General features: G+C 38.3%; 1 protein-coding gene across 6 annotated transcripts in view; it reads right to left on the bottom strand.

Annotated features, from left to right (window-relative positions):
* EXOC6 (exocyst complex component 6) overlaps window positions 1–23,672 on the bottom strand; it is a 92,382-nt gene that overhangs the window by 4,883 nt on the left and 63,827 nt on the right. For all 6 annotated transcript variants that reach the window (XM_054163862.1, XM_054163863.1, XM_054163865.1 and 3 more), the window contains one exon: window positions 19,440–19,513. In XM_054163862.1, coding sequence (XP_054019837.1) covers window positions 19,440–19,513 — 74 coding nt within the window. The remainder of the gene's footprint in view (window positions 1–19,439; window positions 19,514–23,672) is intronic.

Here is a 23,672-nt window from a genome sequence, read left to right as displayed (position 1 = left end):
TTTCCCTCCTTCTGTGTCTGCATTCAGAGGCTGCAGTGTGACAAACGTACCCTGCCGCTGTAGTAAACACAACAGGGAGCTGCAGACACTGGTGGAGACCGGACTGCTGCTGTGCACAATTATACATTGTACATTTTTGTCCCCCTCACAGCCGCAGTTCTGCGCTGTGGCATATTGCTGTACATAATGGGTTTTGACAGCACGTACTGTACGCTGTGGGTGGGCAAGAGCTGCCTGGTGTGCAGCTCTTTGGATCCGTGTCCTGACCATTCATATCACCTGTATCTGACTTGGCACTTGGCGGATGTACAGTCAATGCAAGCACTTTGCGAGAGGAGTAGGTTGGCAAGCAGCCAATGGCAAGGACAGTCTAGCAGTAATGAACTGCTAGTCCCAGGATCATCACATGTGTGCGCATCTTCGAGCACAACCCCAAATTCACCTCCACTCCTGCAGCTATGTTGCAGAGTTATCAACCCTACAGTCTGTGTTACCTTTGGCTACTCTGCTCCTTTCTGCCTTTTGAGACAAAAATGTGTGCCTCATTTAAGTGAGGCATTTTAATGACTTTTTTTTTTTTACATAGAACAACCTCTGTGAAAGCAGGACTGTCTTTGCTACAGGTATTTAATCTGGAAGATTGTCCATCCATTCAAAGATGCAAAGAAAATACTTGGCTTACTTCATCTGATTTGAACATAATCTTGGGGAGGCAAAATTTATAATGAAGCACTGACCTACCTAAAAATTTTGTAGTTAATTTTTATTTTAAAAAGGAAAAATTGTATCAAGAGCAAATCTAATTGTAAAAGCAATACTTCTGCTGAAAATAGCATCAGCTACAATTACAAACCACTCACATTTAGGTGATTTAAATTCAGGTATGCCCACCCTACAGCTTCTCAATTGTGAAGCATGAAGTACAGAAGAATTTGCTGTGCCTGTGACAGTAGTTCTTATTGTGGCAACTAGAATCAACTTATTAAAGGCCAAACTAACCCAACATTTTCCTACTGCTATTTTATTCATGAAACTTGTCACTATTACCAAGGTGTAGCTGAAAATGAGTTGTGTTGATCAGCAAGGAATAGTCCATGCTGATATGCACTATGTACACGCAGCAGGTCCTAGCAATAGATATTTTCCTGCCTCAAAAATCAGTCAAAATCCACACAGTGTAGTACATCACACTGATGTTGCTGGATGTGACTCCTTCAAGGTTAGGGTGTACATTCTTTGCCTTAAAATTTCAGTAGGAAAGATGTTTATTTTGCACATGCATCTTTCTAAAATTAACTTGCCTGGGAAATATTTGAAAGTGAACAGAAAGAATCTCTCTTGCTACTTAGAGTGAGGGGACAGTGCAGATCATTAGCTGTTAGTCAGGTGCTCAGCCCCAGCTAAGAAGCCAACCAAGGGTGCTCTATCACAACCAGTTTATCACACAGCTGAAACATGCTGAAGCACCTAATAAAATAGATACAGGTACTCTACTACACAGGAACAATGGCACTGTTGTATACTCTTGTTATCCCATGACAACCATGAAAAATAGGCTTACAGGCAATGCTATACCTGAGAACTTTATAATGAAGCAGAACATGCTTCCCTAGGAGCAAAGGAAATCCTGACTAGAAATAATTTGCAGAGAAGTGTGTGTACCTGTGCATGTATTTGATTTTTTGCCAAAAGAAAACAAACAAACAAACCCCCCAAAACCAACAGAACAAGCTTTATCCTTTCTAGTATACAAGATGGAATGTACAATAGTACAATAGACTGTCCACTTATTTACACTTACAAGATGGATAGGGTATACACTTCGGCCTTATTTAAATGACTTGCCTCTTCTAAAGGTGTGATAGAAGGGGATATTTTATCCAACAACTTGGAACTATCAGGGCTGATAAGCAGAGAGCAGCATGTTCATATTACTGTAGGAATTGCTTACTATATGCAACTGCTTTCAGTGTTGCCTTCTCAAACCATCACTTTATTAGTTATATACATAATTCTAAAATTATAGATAACTTAAGCCTCTGGTTCTGCAGTTGCATTTTGAATTATGCCCTACCTATTTTCTGTATGCCTTTTATGTACAACATTAGCTCTTCCTACTCAAAATAAACACCAGCTGGGAAAAAAAGGGGTTTATGTATAACTTAGATAAAAGGCTATACTCATCTCATACTTTATATAGATAACATTGCTATTAGAAGACTTTTATTTTAAACACAACAATTTTATTGTAAAAGATACTAAGCTATTTCTGTTGTTGTTGTTAAAAGATGCTACTTTAAGACCTTGATAGCTAACGGGTTTGGTTTACACAAAACATTACATTGATGCTATGGGGGGAAAAGTTTTCAAGGTTTTAGGGATAGAATTCTTGCACCTATTCGTCAATGTCAATACTTTCACCTTTTTTTCCAGTATTAAGATAGTATAGCCAAGTTTGGACAGAAATTACTGTTAATCAGTAAAGCTTTGTCTTATATTACCTAAAGTCTTGAGCAGATCAGCTGTAGTTCTGTATTTAGGCCACCTTGTAATTGCTTGAGAATTTTATGCACTGGGAACTGCTGGAGTCAGCCATCCAGCCCTTTCAATGCTGTTTGAGCCTCTTGTCACATCATCAAATATCATACAGATGCCCTTTCCTTTTTACTTTTGAGCAACTGTCAGGAATGATCTTGGAAGCAAAAGCAACTTTGGGAACTAGCTATGCAGAGTCAACACAGCCACAGAGACAAGGAGATCAGAGCTTTGCAGAAGGAAACAATAGCAGTTGTGTTGGTAACCCTACAAAAATCCTAAGGTAGCTTAGTATAGGTTGGAATGGTGCTGTTATCTCTTCTGAAGTAGCAAGGTTCCAGCAAATAACTTTGGTTGTACAATAGGCACAAGTGATTCAGGAGCTGGAAATGAAAATGAGGAATTGTACACAATATCCTGCTTACCTTTCTGTAAAGTCAAATATTCCATCAAAAGAAAAGTAATTCTAATAAGGTATCACTGTCAACTATGTCCTTCTGGTCCACTCTCCTTCCTCACAAGCTGAATATTTCTTATGCTAAACATTTTATTAACCCCTAACTACCCAGTTACTTCTGAACCTGATTGCATGTGTAATTACCTTTTGTCAGGTACAATTTGCCTGATAAACATGTCAGAACACTTGCTGCTTAGTCTGTTGAAACAGATAAATGCTGTCTTTCCACAGCCTTGGGGCATAATTAACAGGGGAGAAAAAAAAGGCAGTTATAAAAACACACAGAAGCTGATTCAGTGAGGCAGGAGTTCACAGCATGCAGCCCGCCAAGGCCCATTGCCTGGCCCGCTATGCTTGCCTGAGCACTTACTGAGTTCCAGGCCTGCTGTGACAGGGCAGCAGGGGCAGCCCTCAAAGACTGAGATTTAAAGTAAATTTCTACATGAACTTCAGAAAAGAGTAAGATGATGCCTACTTGAAAAAACCCCCACGAACAATAAAACAAAGTGAAGCAGCAGATAATGATATTGGTAGAGTCCCTGTCACCTTTACATGTTATACACTCAAGTAGACTATCTGGGATGGGATGAGGGAGCAAAAAAAAAAAATAATCAAAAGTAAAAGAAGGAAGTGGGAAAAAAACCCCCAAACAAAAACAAAACAGGGAAAGCAAAAAGATTAAACTAAACCAAAACAAAAGACAGAAAAAAGATAGCTTTGTAGCATTCTTGGGCTCAGTTGCTTCTGATTTCTGCCATGCAGCATTTGCAGGTTATGTACCCAGGCATTATGGGGAGTGCAAGAAAAGAAATCCTTACCTGACCTCTGGATAACCCAAACAGGAGATTAGCCCATTTCCAAGCAAAGCAGGTTGTCACACTGTTAGGCCAATTGCTTCTATTGACACTTTGCATAAACATCTTACACAGAGTGATCAGAAAGGACTGTTATGCCATTAACGCTCTTTTTATTTTTTTATACATAAGCCTTACAGAATAAAGGCTTTCTGAGTAAGGGATAACAAAAGGGTCAAAAGGTCACAAACATTCTTTTTAAGTAGGCAAAAATCGGGAAGTTTAGATTCATTGAAAAGTGCAAATTAGAACTGGTGGGGTTTTTTTGCATCTTGCACATTGCAGCGTGCTTTGCTTTTTCCAATTTCACTTCTAGTAATTTCATTAATCTACTCAATCGTGCATTTTAACTTTTACTTTTAATTAAGAAGATGTTAAAATCTTCATTTTAGGAAATGGCAAGCTGTCTAATCTTCTTAGCTAATCAGTAATCTAAATAGATCTAGACATTACCTTTCAAATCCTCATGAGGAACACTGAAAATACATAGAATTTTTTTTCCTGAAATGGTACGACTCAGGAGTCTCACATCTATAAATTACACAGCATGTGGTTTGCATTGTGTGCAGCAATATATTCTATATTTGCTTTTGTTTTGTTTTTGCTTTGATCAGAGATGGAAACAATCTCCCTTTAATAGTATAAAAGCCACCTGCTGGGCATCGAGGACTACGGCTAATTGTTAAATTCTTTGAAATTTTGATATAATGGATTTTGACCTCTTTAATTAAAAAAATCCCAAAGCCTAGACTACGGGTGAACTCTTCTGGGAAATGAACGGTGCCAGGCATATACAGCTGCAAGCTACACCCAATCTTTTATTAGGAGAGAGTACAGAAATAACACTATGATTTTTTTTCTTGAGGATGTTGGCTTTTGACCAAGAATTAAAACGCTCTGTGACTGCTATTTAGGTCATAAAGATGAGTGAATTGCAAATACATGAATATTTCAAATATTACTACTTTTATTGAGGTTTGGAGCTAAAAAGCTCCAAAGATGAAAGGGACCTTTTCATTTCAAATACGGTAAACTCACCGAAAAACACTCACAAGTGTCTCGCTTCCCAACATTTCCCACCCCAAGGACCTCACACTGTACCTGTACACACCTTGTATGCAGAAGAACAAATGAGTTTGATGACCGAAGAGAAAACCTGTCAACCAGAATCACTGTTGTTTCATAATTTCTGACATAACATTAACCTTTCAGTGGAGCTATAATCTCATCAGTTTGTGAACTCTGAGGCAGCACTGTCTTCCTTTTGTTAAAACCCTTATTTATACTCTGCCCAGCATAATGGGGCCACGGTCCATGACTGGGACTCATAAGAATTGCAGTAACACAGCTACACAACAATTTCTTTTTAGACTCTGCTTGTGCTTCATGAACAAGTACACATGAATATACATTACAGGTATACATTTATTTCCAACTGTCAGAAAAACCTCTGTATGAACATGAATATAAGACCCCCATTAGTTCGCTAAATGTTATCTCCCTGTTTATTAAAGGAAGCACACTGTGAAAGCATTTACTAGATTGGAACTAAAACGTGAAGGACCAGAATCAGAACTGGACAAAGACAAGTCTTGTTCACTCTAAGCATTTTCTGGTTGCAAAAAACCAGCAGGAATATTTAAACCACAGATATCTATGGCCGCCTTAGAAGGAATGAAGACAGAGTTTGCTAACTGCAGGATAACATCATACCAAACAAACGCAATTACCGCTTAGTCAGTAGGTGTTCATTACTGCAGACAAATACCTTGTTAGCCTTTTTAGCAAGTCTGCCTGCCACTTGCCAAAATATTTTTTTTTGTTTACTCCTGGTGACTTACTTTGTGAATGTGGTGAATTTTAAAATTCCTCCTACTGATCACATAAGTGGAATAACACACTTTAGTCTTGTATTTCAAAGTGTAAATTCACCTCTTGATCTATAAATGTCTCCCTATAGTTTATGCTACCCTTTTTCGGCATTGGTATAACAAATGCATTTTCAAAGTCATGTTATGGGGTCTTAGCTATGCAATTCCCATTAGTGTCAATGGGGGTCGCAGGCTAAATTCCTAGGCAATGCTTTGAAAACTGAGCCCTGCGTTTTCAAAGGGAGGGTAGTTTGTGCTAGAAAAGGCAATGTCTTTCAGTTTTTAAACCACTGAATTAAAATATGTGTTGGTTTTGGTTTTTTTTTAAAAGAAATTATATCTAAATGTAGGACATTTAAATGTTCACAAGAATGAAAAAAAAAATTATATTTCAATGCTTCCATCTGTTTCAGATGGAAAATGTGTCTGTCAGTATCTTAAACATTGAGATACAATCTTTAACACATTTGTAAGTGTATGTATAAACTCAGAGGTTATGACAGCTGAACCTCTGGGAATTGTTACACTAAGAAAAAAAGAAGTTATTTATATTCAAATAAATTCTTTATAACCTAAACTTTTCCAAAGGGCAGAATTCTTCCCTGAAATCTGGACCTTGAGGTATACTCTGAAAGGTGACTGGTCTTGTTATATTCAAAAGCAACCCAAATATATATTTCTATTCTTTGGAGCCCTAAATTATTTTAGGCTTACCTACAAAATGAGATGCCTTCTCTTGAAGTCATGTGGACAAGACTGTTGCTGTTACTATAACCAGAAAACCACTCACAATGTGTAATTTTTACAAATCCCATTAAAACTTCAAGCAACCCAAGACGTAGCATGTGAAGAAAGTCACTGAAAAACAGACACTGAGGCAAATATAAATAGCTAGGCCCTATGTAATACACCATAGAGCAACAAGTAATACATCTTCAAAGAAGATTTGTTTAATTACAAGTGTTTATTATGAAGTATGCTGCTGTTCATCCTTAAAGAATAAACTGGACTAGTAGGAAAAAAAGTCTTTTGAGTTTAGAAACAGGGAAGAGTTTGAAAGGCGGGAGCCTGGCAGACAGTCAGGCTCCAGAGGGCACAGGCTTGGGCCAAATTGTTCCTGTCAAACCCGTTAGCCTGTACACAAAGTCCCTTTAGACAAAGCATAAAACTATGTCAATGGTAAAATCTGCATGGATTAAAAATTGTGTATTATGCAATGGTCAGGTCATTCACCATTTTGTTTGTTTGTTTCTGAGCTTCTGACACAGAGGCGTACGCACTCAAACAACATGCAGCGGTGACAAGTGCAGCCCCCGAACCAGGACATCTGCCTCTGACCTGGATGAGACTTTGAAAGTACAATTTCAGCTGCTAAAATTATGGAGTATTTCATACAAGACAGTTAAATTTAAGGTGTCATTTTCATTTGGCTTCTGTTTTGTTTTGCTTTAAACACAGCTTTGCCAGTAGTACTTAAACATTGACATTTACCAAAACTATTAGTAACTGAAGAGGCAATTTCTACAATTTATTTAAACTTAAATTCTCTATAAGCATTTTTTTCAACTGCACAAAACTTAAAACACTCTTCCTTTAAACTATTTGCTCCCTAAAAACATTTATTCAAAAATTTCAAAATCTAATGTTACCATTTTAACATTTAAAAGTATTTCAACAATTTCACATTTAAAATTCTCTGGTTTAGAGAAGGTGGGACTAATTAAAAATCATCTAACTTGGTGTAACTGGAATAAAATTTGAAACCTAAACATGTTCACGTCAACTTCCACACTGTGTTCATCCTGTCCCACCTGTCATACTTAATACTTAGCAACATCCATATAGATGGATGCCTGCAGTCTCATCGGAGGTTAGTATATATGCTGTACCATGAAAACCTAGTAACTGACAAATGCTGTTTTAAACTAAGTAATCCAAACTGTGCTTGTACACATGCACATCTAATCTATAAAGCCAGGCTGCTGTACCCTAGAACTAAATATCCATAGTGGTCTGCCCATATATAATTACAACTCCAACTTTAAATTTCAGTCCTGATCACTTCTAGGATTGAAGAAAGGAGGTTTAGATACATGGCCCTGGAGTGAGAAAGTAAACTGATTCCTATGGGAAGACAAGAAAGCATGGCAGAGATCCACGGCGTTAGCCTTGTGCTCACAAAGGAGGCAAAGACTTCAGCTCTTTGTGTGATGCTGCAACTCACAGAAGTGACCCAGGAAGCCACCAACCTGGCCACAGGGAATTAGCAACTCACGGAACAGGATATTGCCACCTTCTAGCTTTCCAGTTATTTCTTGTAATATTCTGACTTGGACCAAAGCACTCCAGGAAATTAATCTAAGAAAAATACTGAAATTACATTGTTACAGAGATCAAGGCTTCCAGCTTAACAGGAGAATATGCATCTGTCCTACAAAGTTTATGAGCATCCATTGAATCTGCAACATTTGGTCTCCACAGAGATCCATGATCTCTTCTATGTGCTATGGAACACATTATCTCCACTGAGGTAACCTGGGGTTCTACAGTAGGCAGGGGGAAATAGTTTGTTTCAATGCAAGGGTCTACGTATTTTTCAATACGTAACTTTCCAGGTTGGTTTATTTTCAATATTTTTGTGGTTCTCAAAATGCTGAAGACATTAAAATAAAATAAAATTGAAAAAAATAAAATAAGTCACAGTCAGTGCTCCAGATTCATCTTTTAGATGGCCATCAAAGCCCTCAGCAATTTGTACAAAAGCCTCTGCAGGAAGCAGAAACAAATATAGTAACTGTGCAATAAAGTATTTCACCTAATTTTGAGTGTTGAGTTAGAACACATGGAAAGCCACTGACAGCCAGAAACCAACATAATTTTGTTTGCATATAGAAAGAAAAATTCAATGCAATCCACAAGGCCCATACACTTTCAGATGTGCTTATCATAAGATTACTGTAAACAGTTATTTCTTCCAAAGTAGTGCATTTGGGGTATGGCTGCATAACCATCCTTCATGGCAGATGAAGTTACATCCCTTAGGGAAAGCTATACTAGACCTGGGAACCACTGGACAAGGAATTCCACAATCAGTAGCTCAGGAATGTAAATATAGACAACTTAAAAGCAAAGCCAAAATCACTAGACAAAAGTTCTACACTATTTCCTGGACAACCTTCACTTTCCTCTTCATCTACTGCAAGACATTTACTTCTACATTTGTATCTATCGAATAATCTTCAAAATGTTTAGGAAATACTACAGGCTGTACCAAATCCTGATACTTGGTTTTTGTTTTCTTTGCCTAGATAATTTGGCTTAGCAAAGACTTTTGAGCCCTATAAGCTGTAGTAACAAGAACCCTGGATAACTCTGAATTTGGTTTTTGTTGGCTTTTTGCAAAATATCCTCCCCTGCTGTTATGTTTGCAAACATACTGGGAGAAGCTCTTTTTGCTTAATGTCAACACTCCAATGTTATTTTCTAAGAAACATATTCAATAAATTGTTCTCCTTATAAGTTGGTCCTTTCCCTTTAAAACATGCCTCTTCTCCTCACTTCTCAGGTGACAGCATTTTCTTAAAGTGTTTAATCTGAAAAATTGTTACAATTGCTTTGTTAGACAGAATTCCAAACTATGTAATATGTCATTTATAATAATCACTCCTTGTATTTTCGCTCCATCAGACCCCAGTATACATGAAACTTCTGCTGAGTAATGACGGTACAATCCAGCCTCTAATGCCTCCTGCAACTTGAAAACGTCTTCCCTGTCTTCCCTTGATTTTACTTGCCACTTTGAAATGTTATCCCTTTCTGGTGAGTAATCCCATGCTAGATTCTTTTGCTTCTTAAACGAACATTATTCTCACCCTTTATTGACTGACCACATCTATTATCACATGTAAGCACTGTTAATCCTCTAGTAATTAACACTCTTATTAAAGTAATTTTAACTCAAAGAAGTTTAAATCGCATTAATGGTTTTATTTAATTAAGCTACGGGACTGTTTTACACTGTCATTTGAGTTTTCAGGTTCTGCCTTTTCAATCTACCAGTCATACAAGTTCCTCCAACCCTCCCAGTTACCTGTGTATTTCTGTCTAGGGATTATTCAATATTATTCTCTTTCACTGTGGACTTTTAAAACTATCATCTGTGTCACTGGATGGAAGACAGACACTACACTGAACATATTAACAGTTCCAAATATACCATTTGGATGAGTATTTCAATGATATTACTAAATCCTTCCACAGGGCTTAACATCTTGTTAGTACTTAAAATGAAAAAGATGCTTCTAACATCCTTCTCATACATCCTAAACAAGTACAAAGATGTGCAGTTACGTTTTAGATTGGCAAAAAGGGGAATCTGAATGCACTGGGTTGTGCTGCTTACAAAGGCTAGTTCAGCATTTTTTTCTTTTACTTTAAAAATAAGTCAGGTTTTAAACTGTGGGGTTTGTGTCTGTCTACTGCATGTTCCTTTCTATGGGAAAGTATCTGATGGCCTGTGTTCTCTTACAGACCTCAGGTAAGCTACTCAACTGACACGTTTGACACAGGGTCAAAAGATGAAAACTGTCTTCTGGTTTAACTGCATCATGTTACACCGTGCACTCTGGAACAGTGTGAGCTAATTGTCTGTCCTCCTGGAACAATTTCCTGGAGGCACACCGCTGAAACCAGGAAAGCTTGCATTCTCTTAGGAATGAAGTTTCTTGGGACTTTGTACACCATTAGCTGTGTACTGAAATCTCGTTCTTTCCTTTGGGTAACCACATCTCTTCAAGGTTACACTGTGTAAAAAAGAAACGTTCTTAATAGGTCTTAGCATAAGCTGTGGAAAATGATAAACAGAAAGAAAAGAATAAAAACAATTAAGTACATTTGTAGAGAGAAATTGACCTTTTTAGTCTTTTCTCCCATCTGCTGCTTCCATCTACTATTATTTTGATTTTTTCCCCTTTGTGTTTCTGTTCTTATTATTTCTTTCTTTTTTTTTTCCCCTCCTATCATCATTATTTCAATGACTGCAGGGTCTTCTAAGTTTTACTGCTCCTTCACTACTACTGGTCTAGGGAAAGTCCTCTGAAAGAGTTTTTCTTTAGATTCTAAAACACAACCTACATGTGAATCTTCTATGCAAACTTTCTTTGTTTTGTCAATATCCTTTAAAACAGTGCAACTTGTAAAATGACAAATAGCTCCAAACCTGACGTACCTGTAAGAGCCATATACGCTAACATGGTATAAAGCCTGTGTGATATAAACAATGCCTAAGAACATGCTAGTTCAGTCATCATATTACTTACAGTACAGTTAGTTCATTCAGAAACCAGACATTTGCATAATGGCAGGAAATTAATTAATTTCTTTTGCCACCTGTTAGTATCATTGTGTTAACAGAAAAAAACAACAAAGGTTTCTCCTTCCAAATTTCACTGACTGACTGAAGGCAGAACAATATTCTCCAGTTTGTATCCCAGCTGATGATCAGTGTCACATTATGGTACATATAGTACAAGCACTTTTGAAGATATGATCCTTTTTTCTAATCTAAATGAATAAACATTCATTAACTACATTTCACTTATTTAAGTCCTCACTGTGCTATGGAATTCCTTTCTTATGTTGTTGTGCTGAAGCAGAAAACAATTCTTATTTTCTTCTTGTAAAATATTCCTTTGACTTTGCTAGATTTTACATTACATTGGTGACTTTCAAAGAACAGATGGACTGACTTTCATTTCCCTAGAAGAAACTAGCAAGAGTGGGGGGAAAAAAGAGGGGGTAGGGGTGGCAGGATATTCTGGCTCCTGCCAGCAATTGACATAATTTAGAGAAGGGATGGAACCTTAATGTGTTGACTGGTGCAACTGAAAAAATACTGAAGGCAAATCTGTAGGCTTAAAGGGTTAGTAGTGTTGCCCAATACATAATACATACCTGTGACACTACCAAGTTTAGCTAAGACTACAGGACATAAGGAATTTTGAGGCAGAAATTATTGAACATGCTAATGTAGCTACCCATCCCATAGCTCCCTGGTGGGAGACTACAACTCATAGATGTTAAGAGAGTACAAAGCATGAGTAATTTGAAGGTAAACAATAATTTTCTTCTTCTATTGTTCAATTAACAATGTTCATACATTACTTATAGGAACCACATACCACCTACAGGATTCACAGGAAGTCCTGTGGAGCTTTGGGCTCCAAAACTGAGCTCCATCCATCAGCTGAGCCCTACAGAAGGCCCAGACACAGTGTTAGAGATCCTGCACAAACTGGCTGTCAGCAGGAAGACAACAACTTGATACAATGAGTTCACAAACTTCAGGAAAGCCACACACCCCAGATCTTCCTTCCTTGCATTTACATAATTTCTTATGTGACAAAGGTAAAGGTGAGGATCAGATGGAGAACAATAGCGTTAGAAGAAGAAAATTAGTGAGAAACTTCATTTTTCACTGAATGACTTCCACTGAATGGGATGTTTATCAGTGCCTCAAAGAAAGAGTAAGCAGAAATTTACAAATACAGGCTAAGTGTGAATTTACAAATATAACAGACAAATGGATCGATTTCTTCTAGTTCAAGCAAGAGATTTCTTAATTGAGAAATTAACTGGAAGTGAACCTTCTGAAACTTTTCTACCAACAGGTCCTTCTGCAAAAGAATAAATCATTCTCCAGATAAAAACTATTTACTGTTTTCTCTCACAACATCCTTGGAAATGACTGCTTCATAAGTAGCCTCCCAGACATGTAAATTATTGAAGAAATTCAGTATCTCACCAAAGAAACCTGAGGCCTTTGGGTTCTGGCACTACAAATAAGGTATAATTGGGATATGCACTTCAACTACCAAGGATGCAATTTTAGTGTCTTCTAGATCATGATCATACAAGAATTTCATCAGTAACTCTGGGATGAGCTTTCTTGAACAAAAAGGTCTTACAGATATATGAAATTTTAATAGAATAGAATAAACCAGGTTGGGAGAGACCTTCAAGATTGAGTCCAACCTATCATCCAACACCAGCTAATCAACTAAACCATGGCACCAAACACCCTATCAAGTCTCCTCCTAAACACCTCCAGTGATGGTGACTCCACCACCTCCACGGGCAGCCCATTCCAATGGGCAATCACTCTCTCTGTGAAGAATTTCTTCCTAACCTCCAGCCTAAACCTCCCCTGGTGCAGCTTGAGACTGTGACCTCTTGTTCTGGTGCTGGTTGCCTGGGAAAAGAGACCAGCCCCCACCTGGCTACAACCTCCCTTTAGGTAGTTGTAGACAGCAATAAGGTCTCCCCTGAGCCTCCTTTTCTCCAGGCTAAGCAACCCCAGCTCCCTCAGTCTCTCCTCATAGGGCTTGTGTTCCAAACCCCTCACCAACTTTGTTGCCCTTCTCCGGACACATTCCAGCAAGTCAACATCCTTCCTAAACTGAGGGGCCCAGAACTGGACACAGTACTCAAGAATAACTCCATAGGTTTTGAATGAATTATTTATTTCTAAACTTTGTCTTGTGAAAGTCCTGATGACTAAGAAAAGCTGAAAGCTGATTAAATGTGACAGTTGCATTCAGACAGGGACTCACGATATGTCCATGTAAATAGTCCTGACAGCAGCTTTTGCCTACCTTTCTTGGGGTTTTTTGGTGATACCTGCTTTGATTGACCACTCCAGTGAAAATTTTTGTAATTTTTATGATGGTAGTATTTAGAAGCTGGGGCTCCCTTACACTGCTGTAGGAAATCAAGCGTCTCATCTGCATATGACAAATGAGATTAACAAATGACATTTCTGGTCTCACTTCCAAAAATTATAAATTCAGCTAACAGCAACACAGTCCCTCCTCTTGTTCAACTAAGGCTTATGTTTTTATGTGAAGAGTGTTACCTGCAGGTTTCTGAGTCAGGCTGAGCCAGTGCTTTATGAGTTCTGTCATTTTCTAAATACACAATACAGATTTCTTGTCAGCTCATCTACTTCTTGCGTATATCTGGTTTGGTAAGTGGAGATCTATGAGAATTGTATCTCTTAAATTAATTAACTTTAAAACACTCCAAATCAAAACAAGAAAATTATTTTTGACAATTTCCATGGTTTAAGTATCTACAGCAGTCTTTACTGTCAAGTAGCAGATGACATTCAGTTTAGCCATTATACCTTTCATTAAATAGTCTTTTGTGCACAATCTACTATACTTTCCTCTGCAGAAACCGGTACAGGTTTTGCCGTAGATGGAGTAGTACATCTTGCTGCTAAATGGCCACGTGTATATCATTTTAGTTAAGTAAGTTTTAGAGAGGACTACTGAAGTGAACAACATTTGCACACTTGAGATTTTCAAACTTGTTTTAGGTGCGACCCCTCATTGTCAGTAGGTCAGGATCTAGAACAAAAACTTGGTACACTATCAACACATTATTTGCAGTTCTCTGCTGGAAAAGGGGAATTCAGATGTTGAACTGAATTCCATTTGTTTTGCAGTGAATTTGATGAATGAGTCAATGTCCCAAACACCACCCATACACCTAGTATCTCACATGTGTACTCTTGGCTCCTTGGAGTATCAGAGTAGGAATACCTACGGGCAGGAAGTGACTGACTTGACATCCTGCTTTGATTCTGCAAATCCTTATCAAGATCAGTGTATCCAAAGCCATGTTTGGTTTTGACCCCCCACTGCTAATTTCTGTGCATTTGTTTCAAAAGCTTCCTAATTCTTACCAGCTGGCAAGTATAAATCCCATCTCAGTAATGAGCTGGCTTATTTCTGTGTACAGAGCACTGATTGTGATCTTCCTCATAAATAAAACACACAACTTGTGATCTCAGCCTACTGTGATTACCTACAGGCTTCACAGAATTTAGCTGAAAAGGATAAATCTAAGGTAAGAGATTCCACCAGGAAACATAAGTGCTTACAAACAAATTGTCATGTTTGTGTGAAGAATTCCCAATTGTAAGAATACAGAACTTTGAGAAGACATTGTGCACCCCCTTGCAAGCCAGATAACATGCACTTAGCATACAGTCATACTCAAATAACGGTGCCGTTTTGAACACAGCTATGCATACGCATGCTACCTCTGTACCATGCAAATACAGGAGACAGTGAGGTTTGAAGCATCCCTGTTTTGCTCACAGACTCGAGCTTCTCCTGCTTTTGTGCAGAGTCAGTTTATGAAGAAGGGGAAAGCCAAGCCTTCCTCCCCCAGCCAAGTGAGGATCTGTGGTCTGAAATCCAGAGGTACAACTCCTGTTTCGTTGCTGTCTGAAACCTGATCTCCTTTCTTTAGCTGAATAAGCAGCATTGCACTCAAAGCTAGAGAAGCACAAATCCCATTACACAGCACCCTGAGGCTGGGCTTCATGTTACAGCTGTAGCATGCTCCTCGGCTTGTTCAGAGAAGCTGGGGAGTGCATGGCTATGGGAAAAGGAATCAGTAAGCATTGTGAAAGAATCTGTGAAGATGAAAGTCTCCACAATCATTTCTCTCAGGAAGTGAAAGATTAAATATTCTGTATTACTTGCTAATTAAAAATTCAAACTGTTGCCTTATGAAAGACAGGCTGACTTTCATCTTTAAACTCTGAAGTTTTTAAGACTTACTCCTAAATATACCGCTAGGAATTTCCCCCTCTTGGAAAATCCTGATGCTTTTTCAGTTCAAGACTCTTCTCTGGAGTAGAGAACAAGGGTGGGTGTACCCTACTAATTTCAAAGCCCCAATACTGTGGTATTGCAGTACTGCTCCTGTTGCAGGACCAGCACTGACCGCAGCTGGAGGATATTAACATGTACTTAAGAGCCAAAAGAGCACAAAGGAGACACAGTTGTTCTCACCCCTGTCAAAATAAGAAAATTCCACAATCATCAAGCTAGCTGACTACTAATCTGAGATCACACAATAGAAGGAGAAGGCCTGAAGTAGTGTTTGTGGTAAAAATACTGGGAAGAACTTTGAAGTCAAAAGTGAAAAAAAGTCAAGCCCCATTTGCAGCTTAGGTTATAACTCTGCAGGAACAATTTGATTTCAAGAATAGACATTTGTTACCACCCAGCTGGTCAAGAATCAGGAAATTTGCCTTAGGCAGCAACTGTTGACTTCTAAGACTACCACAAGGTTATCATTCCTGTGTACTACACACCACACCAGGTCTCCAAAGAATAATGCACCAATTGTAAAACACAGGCCTTTTTCCTCACAGTATTTCAGCACCCAGGACATCCAAGAAACTGCTTCACATTCCAGAACAGTAATCCTAGTCTTTAGGCACTAAAGAACAGATCATAACCAGGACAAAACTAATTCATGTCGGAGGCTGAGCTTCCTCAGAGACTAATTTAAGTGGGACAAACTAGACTTGTTTACCTTTGAAGGTTAATTCCAATTAACCTAGGATGTGAATTGTTAGCAAAATCCTCAAAGTTCATTATTCCACCACACTTTGGGCTACTGTGATATTTACCCAAGCAGTAAGAGATTATCTTCAGAGAGCAATTCAGGTTGCAGGAAAGCTGGGTCATCTTCATGAGATTCCCGAGACTAGTCTCTTTAAAGTAGCCCATGACACTTTGATAATTGCCTTGTTGAGCTGGCCTGCCCCTCAGTGGCTTTAAGTAAGGTGAAATATGACCTCAGGTCATATTCTAAGAAAAATGGCATAAGGCATGACACAATTACTGCAGCTGTAGATAACCATGAATCTTCTATACCCATTTTCTTAGCAGTTGTTTGCTGCTTTAGGAGCTGCTAATTTAGCTGGAACTGCAACCTTCTAGATGATCATAGCCATGTAATTTCTTACTAGCATGCACCATGCACAATTAGTCAACCACATTGTCACCTCTGTAAGATGTTAAGATACTGTGGTTGTGGGAACAGCAAAAAAACCCCAAGCCTCACTAGGGTTTCTGCAGATTACTAAGATCTTTAAGGAGCATCTTAAGTATGACAGAAGCATGAGAAAGGATAGCATAAGGAGAAGGAGGTGACTCATCAAAGAGGATGTCGGTAAGTACCTGCCCTTTGTGATTCCTTGCCTCTTAGAGCTTCCTGCTACTAACTACTGTTCTCATCTTAGAAGAAACTCTTTCTCATGTCAGATGTTTCTATTTGCCCTCCTACATCTGGGGAAGGAAGAAAGAAGGGGGAAAGAAGTTGGCTTGTGGGAGACAACATGCTGTCCATACATTGTCTTCAGGGAAAGATGGAGGATCAATGTAAAAATACCTATGGGAATTCTTTTCAAAGCTGCTTCTCCCACCATGGTAATCACCCAAGAGTAGCTCTTCCCTTTCTGTATTCCAAGCTGGCTCCTTGCAAGTGACTTTACTTCTTTAGTAAAATGTTCTACAATATTCTACCGCCCAATCCTCTTTAATCTTGCACATTGCCCTAGTATGACAGAGTAAGCTGTTGTTGAGATAACTGGCTTCCATTAGCAACCATGTGATTGGCAGGACGATAAAGTCTTTTCCCTCGCAGGTCAGCTGCTTTTTAAGAAGAGGGCAATCCTGCTGATCCATCTTTTAGCTACAGTCTCTCACTGAGTCCCAAATCTCCTGCCTTTTAGCTTTGATATGGTTCAAGCTTTCCCCCTTGTATCAGCCCCTACCTGTCATCAGCTCCTCTGTACCAAACAGCCAATATCAGGAGTTTGACCTCAGGGCACAGTCCGGGTGGGCAGGTAAAACCTGACCACTGGACCTACTTCCTTATCTTTCATATCCTGCAATTCATGAAGAAGTATCAAATTCAAACTAAAAAACAGAAGCATGACCTTTTATAAGAACTTTCTGAAAAAGGCTCTGTTGCCTTTCTAAGTGTTCTTGAAAAGAACTGTCATCCACCCTATTAAGACAGAAATGGATCACAAATAAGGAAGAGAGAAAACACTGCAAAACCTTACTAAATGGTAAATGTTTTTAATGTGTGCTTGCAATACCTTTTGGTGAGATATGCAAAAATATAGTAAAAAAACAAACCAAACCAAATATACTAGAACTATCCTACACCTGCAAGCTCCAACTGCAAGCCAATGAAGAGAGTTGTCCCGAATTTTGTTGTTTATAAAGTATCTGAAGTGGATTAGATAAGATTCCCATGGCATACAGAGCTCTGAAGCATTACTTGCATCCAGAGAATTCTAAATATAAGCTGCTAACAAAAACTGAGAGCTATCCTAAGCAACATAATCCCCACTTATGTAACATGACAGTTGGTGCTTAGAACAAATAAAAATATTATTTATTTCCTGTAGCAAGTATGTACACACCCTGCCCTCCTGCACAGCTGGAAATCACGTTTTCCCTTGAAACAAATATAGGCTCTGCAAGGATTTATGCCACTTAGACAGATGACAGAAATGGTGCCAAAATCTCTCAACATGCTCTCTCTTCAACTTAGTACAATTTGGAAAATGTTTAGTCACTTCTAACATTGACAATAAAAGGAGAATGAAAAAAACCAATCCAAAAGAGGAGGGCTTCTAGTCAAGAGTTGTGGTATTTGAAGTATTTGAAAGAGTATATCTTTATCTATTAAATTCTAGAACTCCTAAAGCACAAGTATCACATGAACAAATCTTATTGCCACGATCTTACATCCTCCTCATGCAGTCCCCACTTATCCCATTGTAGATATTATTCTTGTTACATTACTGTGAGAATGTAACAGACAAGTCTACCTTTTAACTTTTTAATTTAAGAGAAGGTTTAATGAAATCTTTTCCACTATTAGGAGAAACTGGAATACTTTTGCCTCAGGAATTTTGCCTTCCAAAACGCCTTTTCATTTTCTCGCTGTGAAAAAACTACTACCTATTAAAAGCAAAGATATTCTTACTATACAGATAATTTGGTATGGAATTTTTCCTGCACTTGTCTTCTTTTCTGATGACTTGATGGGCTTATAATGGTGCAGAAAAATATTATCAGCACCCACAGAGAGCTAAGGGCTCTCCATGTACAGTTAATGATTATTTTCACTTTTTAAATGACACTTATATTCTCATTTTTGTGAAATAATAAATTGTTTCCAGAAGCTTACTTTAAGTATGGAAAGTTTTTGAAAATCAATTGCTGTGAGTGGATATATTGTCAGAATTTACAGAGAGCAGGGAATGAAAATTATCTTCATTTCAAGTAGTTTACTTTACTCTGGAAAAATCTTCCTTTTGGCAAGAACTGTGCCAAAGTGCTTCTGATATTAAGGCATTTGAAATTAATGTTGATATGTGACACAGATCAGGTATTTGGAGATAAAGTTACTTTCTAAATGTTTAAAAGAATTCTATGTAACAAATTAAGGAAAGGACCATGCTTGATTCTGCTCTCCTGGGAGTTGTTCTGTAGATGTAAGCAATTGCTCAGAGTGCAATCAGGCCAGCACACACCAGGGTAACATTTATACTGTTGCAAAAAAAAAAAAGGTGTCACAGGACCTTTACAAAATTGCCAGGACCAAAATTCAATCTTTTATCTAACAGTACCACCAGTAGTACAGTGCCCCCTAACAAGACACTGGAGACAGTCTTATGGTAAATTATGGGGAATAGTGCCACTAATAATGCTTCCAAAAGTACTGTTCAAAATTAATTACATGGGGATGCAAAAACATGAAAGGTTCTTGAATTTAATAACTTCAGGATTGGTCAAAAGGAGAAATTAGTAGGATAAAAAACAATGAGTGCCTTACTTGTCTGAGGTCAATGAAAGCTAACTGCAGGGTGTCTCCCTGGAATCCTGGCACAGGCTCAGAACTAGCAAACACTGTAAAGAAAGGTTAAAAATATTACAGATACAGAATTTTGTAAGAAATGTAACAGAAAATCATGCTCTATACAATATAACTGCTAGCTAACATTAAAATGCAACTAGTCTGGTAGAAAAAAAAGATTAAACTAACAACTTGCAGTGAGTAAAAACAAACCAACAAACAACTTCCCCATTATTTTTTCAACAATCTCAAAAGATAATACTTTTAGGAGTATGATTAGGAATTTTGCTTAAAATTCTAACCCAGTAGTAATTCTACAATCACAGAAGCCAACATCTCTCTTTCACTTGAGGTGAATGATTACCAAAGACTTTTGGAGTAATACCAGTTCCATGGCTTTTAACAAATTTTCAAATGCCTGCTTTTGTTAAGCATTCCACAATATAAACCCACCTCCCACTAGCCAAACAGCAACAGAGGACAAACACCAAGGTGGGAATTCAGTGTGTAGATAATAGGTAGAAAACTACATACAAAATAATGGTAAGATCTACAGTAATGAAAAAAAAAGTCACATAACTGTTTAAATTGGGAAACAATCAGTAATTGTCAAACCTCAACATATACATTTTTTTGTTCTTATCCTAATCCCATGCTAATAACAAAGACACTTGCAGAAACACTCATTGCCTCATAGCCCCACTCAAAAAAGACATCTTACTTCAAAAGAGCTTCAAAAGCCCTTACTCATCTTACTTCAAAAGATAATTTTGCTCATTTTCTTCAGTTAGAGCTCTTAAGAAAACAAAGTATGTGTTACTGCAACAGTTTTAGAAAAGTATTATCTGAGGCAGTGTTTCCAGGCTTGAGAAAGAAGTCATTCAATTGTAGAAGAAACAGAATATATAGGTCAAAACAATTTCCTGATCTAGTGCTCAATTCTACTGTGCCTCATGCACTCCTGCTAATATTTAAAAGTAATGTGAAATCTTTAATAGATTTTTTTTTTTAATGGCTAGATAGAAAATTTGGATCATCTGGTAGAAGTAACATCTGGGAAGACACTGGTGTCTAAACTAACATAATGGTATAATAATAGACTCCATCATTTACTTTTGAACATATGGTTTCAACTCAAAGCAGACTCACAAGCGTATTCATAAGCGTAAAAACTATTATGTGGAATGCAACAGAACAAGAGGACACAGTCTCAAGCTGCGCCAGGGGAAGTTTAGGCTCAAGGTGAGGAGAAAGTTCTTCACTGAGAGAGTCATTCATCATTGGAATGGGCTGCCCGGGGAGGTGGTGGAGTCACCATCCCTGGAGGTCTTCAAGAGGGGATTGGACGTGGCACTTGGTGCCATGGTCTAGTCATGAGGTCTGTGGTGACAGGTTGGAATTTATGATCTTTGAGGTCTCTTCCAACCTTGGTGATACTGGGATACTGGTAAATGAAAATATGAAAGATTCCTACTTAACAGTAAGACCGTCTTCTTCTAAGACCATCTTAAAATATCTCAGAAGAGCTTAGCAATAGATGAATATAGTATCAGAGCAACAACTTTACCAATAGAGGTAGAATTTGTTATTTGTATTACACTAGTGCAAAAAAAAAAAATTAAAAAATTGTGGATAGCCATGTAATAAGAGAGTGAATTAACCTGAATACAGCTTGATTCTTTATCACCTGAAGTAATAAATGACAGCAATCAAGTGCCCTAGGAAGAACAATTCTGTGTCACAGGTAGGTATTAGTAACAGCTGCCAAATGCTCACTGATTGCTGTATTCAAGTCCAAATTTTTAATTGTCTGGTTTTCCTGCTTTATAAGCAATAGCAACTTTCTAGGGTAGTTTTCAGGGAGTTTGCGACAAAGATCCTTTTGAAATTAATAAACGCACCCCCCTCCAAAACAAACAAACAAAACCCACCCACACCCAAAACCACAGATAAAAGACAGCACCAAAAGCATATCCAAACCCAACATTTTATAAGGAGAGTTTGTTTAATAATAAACTCTTTAAAAGCAGCTAAGAGAAAACAAACACCAACCTGCAGAAAACCATGAGATCTCCAGGCCTCTGAAAGCACCCTTCTGAATGCCCTAGGCTAAGGGGTTAGGTGTCCCCATGGCTGTCTTTGTGTATATTTCATGGCCAGTGGGACTACCCTTTCTTCAGGGACAGACAGGCCTATAATGTTGGCCCAGGGGGTCAGCCAAACACTGCATTCGAAAATGGGAATACCACACTGCAGCAGGGAGCTCTTAGCAATGCTCCATGGCAGACAGCTAAAAAGAGATACGTGGGTTATGGCAGTACACTAATGAGGAGGATAAGTGCAGTGGTCAGAAGGGGTCTTCTCTACAGTCCCCCAACAAGGAAGGAGAACCTGTATTCTTTTTGAAAGATAAGGACCATCTGTATCTGAGCTTGTATAACTTTCTGTTCAGGCACAGTGGACTGAGTGAAGCTTCCCTTACTGGACTCTAAACTCTACCAGCCACTCCACAATGGGAGAAGGAAGTTCTACAGCAAAGGAATGGCCACAAACCAAAAAGAGAATAAAACTGAAAAGCATGACCTGCAGCAAAACTTTTCAGTTAGCTATTGGTACTTCATACTTCGGGAGGCACCTTTCTGCAGGGCAAGTATTTGCATCCTCTCTGCAGCTCACCAGGCTAACAGTTTGGATTTATCCTACCACATTTAATAATGCAGCATTGTTTAATTTCTCTACATAGCACCTAGTATCACTGCAACTATAGAGCAAGAAGCACATAAGGTATCAAACTTGATTACTGTGTAAGATTTGTTCCTTTTAACAACAGTTTTAAATTATTAATATATTTGTAACACCAGAGCATAAGCATTTAGACTCACATTTGGGTCATTTTTGACAGGTGACTACAGTAGAATTTGTTTCATTATTACACTTTCATGAGTTCAAAGGGCAAAAAGATAATCTGCTTAGGGTAATGGTCAGACAGTTCCCCCTGCCCTCAGCTCAGGGCTTTTTTTACTAACAATTTTACAAAGCTAATTAAATATTTTCTACTGCACACCATTTTAGAAAGGTATTGTAAGAACAGGATTAACATTCTTAATGTCTTTGTCCTAAGGGTCCTTTTCCAGATAGCGATGAAACACTGTCATATATGCATCTATTAAATATTCACCCTGTACATTCACTCTGGGCTTAAAGAGGATTTGGAGGGGTCAGGGGCTGGTTGGCTGGTTTGTTGGTTGATTTAGTGCACATAAATGCACGCAGGAATTTTATAATATATGAGAAGAAAATGCAAAGATCACCATTAAACTGTCACAAACAACTACCTGCTTGGCAGCTTGAATGAGAAACTTTAAAGTTTCTGGGGGAAATAGGCTGAAAGAATGCATTACATGAATCAGGTATTCACAAGGCTTTTGTTAACATCTTCATCCCCTGCACTTTGTTGATACTGTGTAGACCTTTTCTGTGTATACACAACAGGCTCTTTGGCACAATGTGTGTCCACAATACGCACAATGTCAATGTACTTCCTGCAACAGCCAGTTTGGGAACTGACCGTAGGCAGGATCTCATGAAGTATGTAATAATATAAAACCAGGCTGGAAGGTAGCACATACACATGAAATGTAAATTTAAATATTGTAAAGAAAACTTCAGTCCATTTTCTTTGCTTATTTTGATCCTTTAATTACATTCTGTATACAGGGTATGTATGAATTGATATGTCTTAATGGGTATTACAAGAAAAGGGCAGTGTCAGCTAAACCGGAATTTAAGATATCTTTAACTATAAATTTTACTGAATTTCTACACACCCCTAGATTTATTAACAGCTCTCTTCATTTTATTCTCTTAAAACTCCATCTTTTAGCTATCATTTGGTCTGTGAATTCAGTACCTAGTTCCTGAAAAACAGTTCCGCTGCTCAGTGGCAGAAATCAAAAATCAGGGTCCAGACTTTCGTTCAAAAGCTAAATCAGAATAGTTTTACGGCAGCTCCATAGCACTGATTCACAGGCAGGACAGCGAAGCTACAAACATATTTTTAAAGGAAGAGTGGAGAATCAGGTGACTATCTCAGCCACTTTGCAGCCCTGTTGGATGCTCCAGCTGTTCAAACACGCCTAGAGGGGAGTCTTGCTGAGGGAGCTGCCAGCTGGCTGCCTAGTAGCCTCCAGCCCTGCCCCCAGCACTGCTGAG

This window comes from Dryobates pubescens, chromosome 8, assembly GCF_014839835.1.
Source record: "Dryobates pubescens isolate bDryPub1 chromosome 8, bDryPub1.pri, whole genome shotgun sequence".
Classification (NCBI taxonomy): Eukaryota; Metazoa; Chordata; class Aves; order Piciformes; family Picidae; genus Dryobates; species Dryobates pubescens.
Note: the sequence above shows the minus strand (reverse complement) of the source record. Positions and strands in the feature narration are given on the sequence as shown.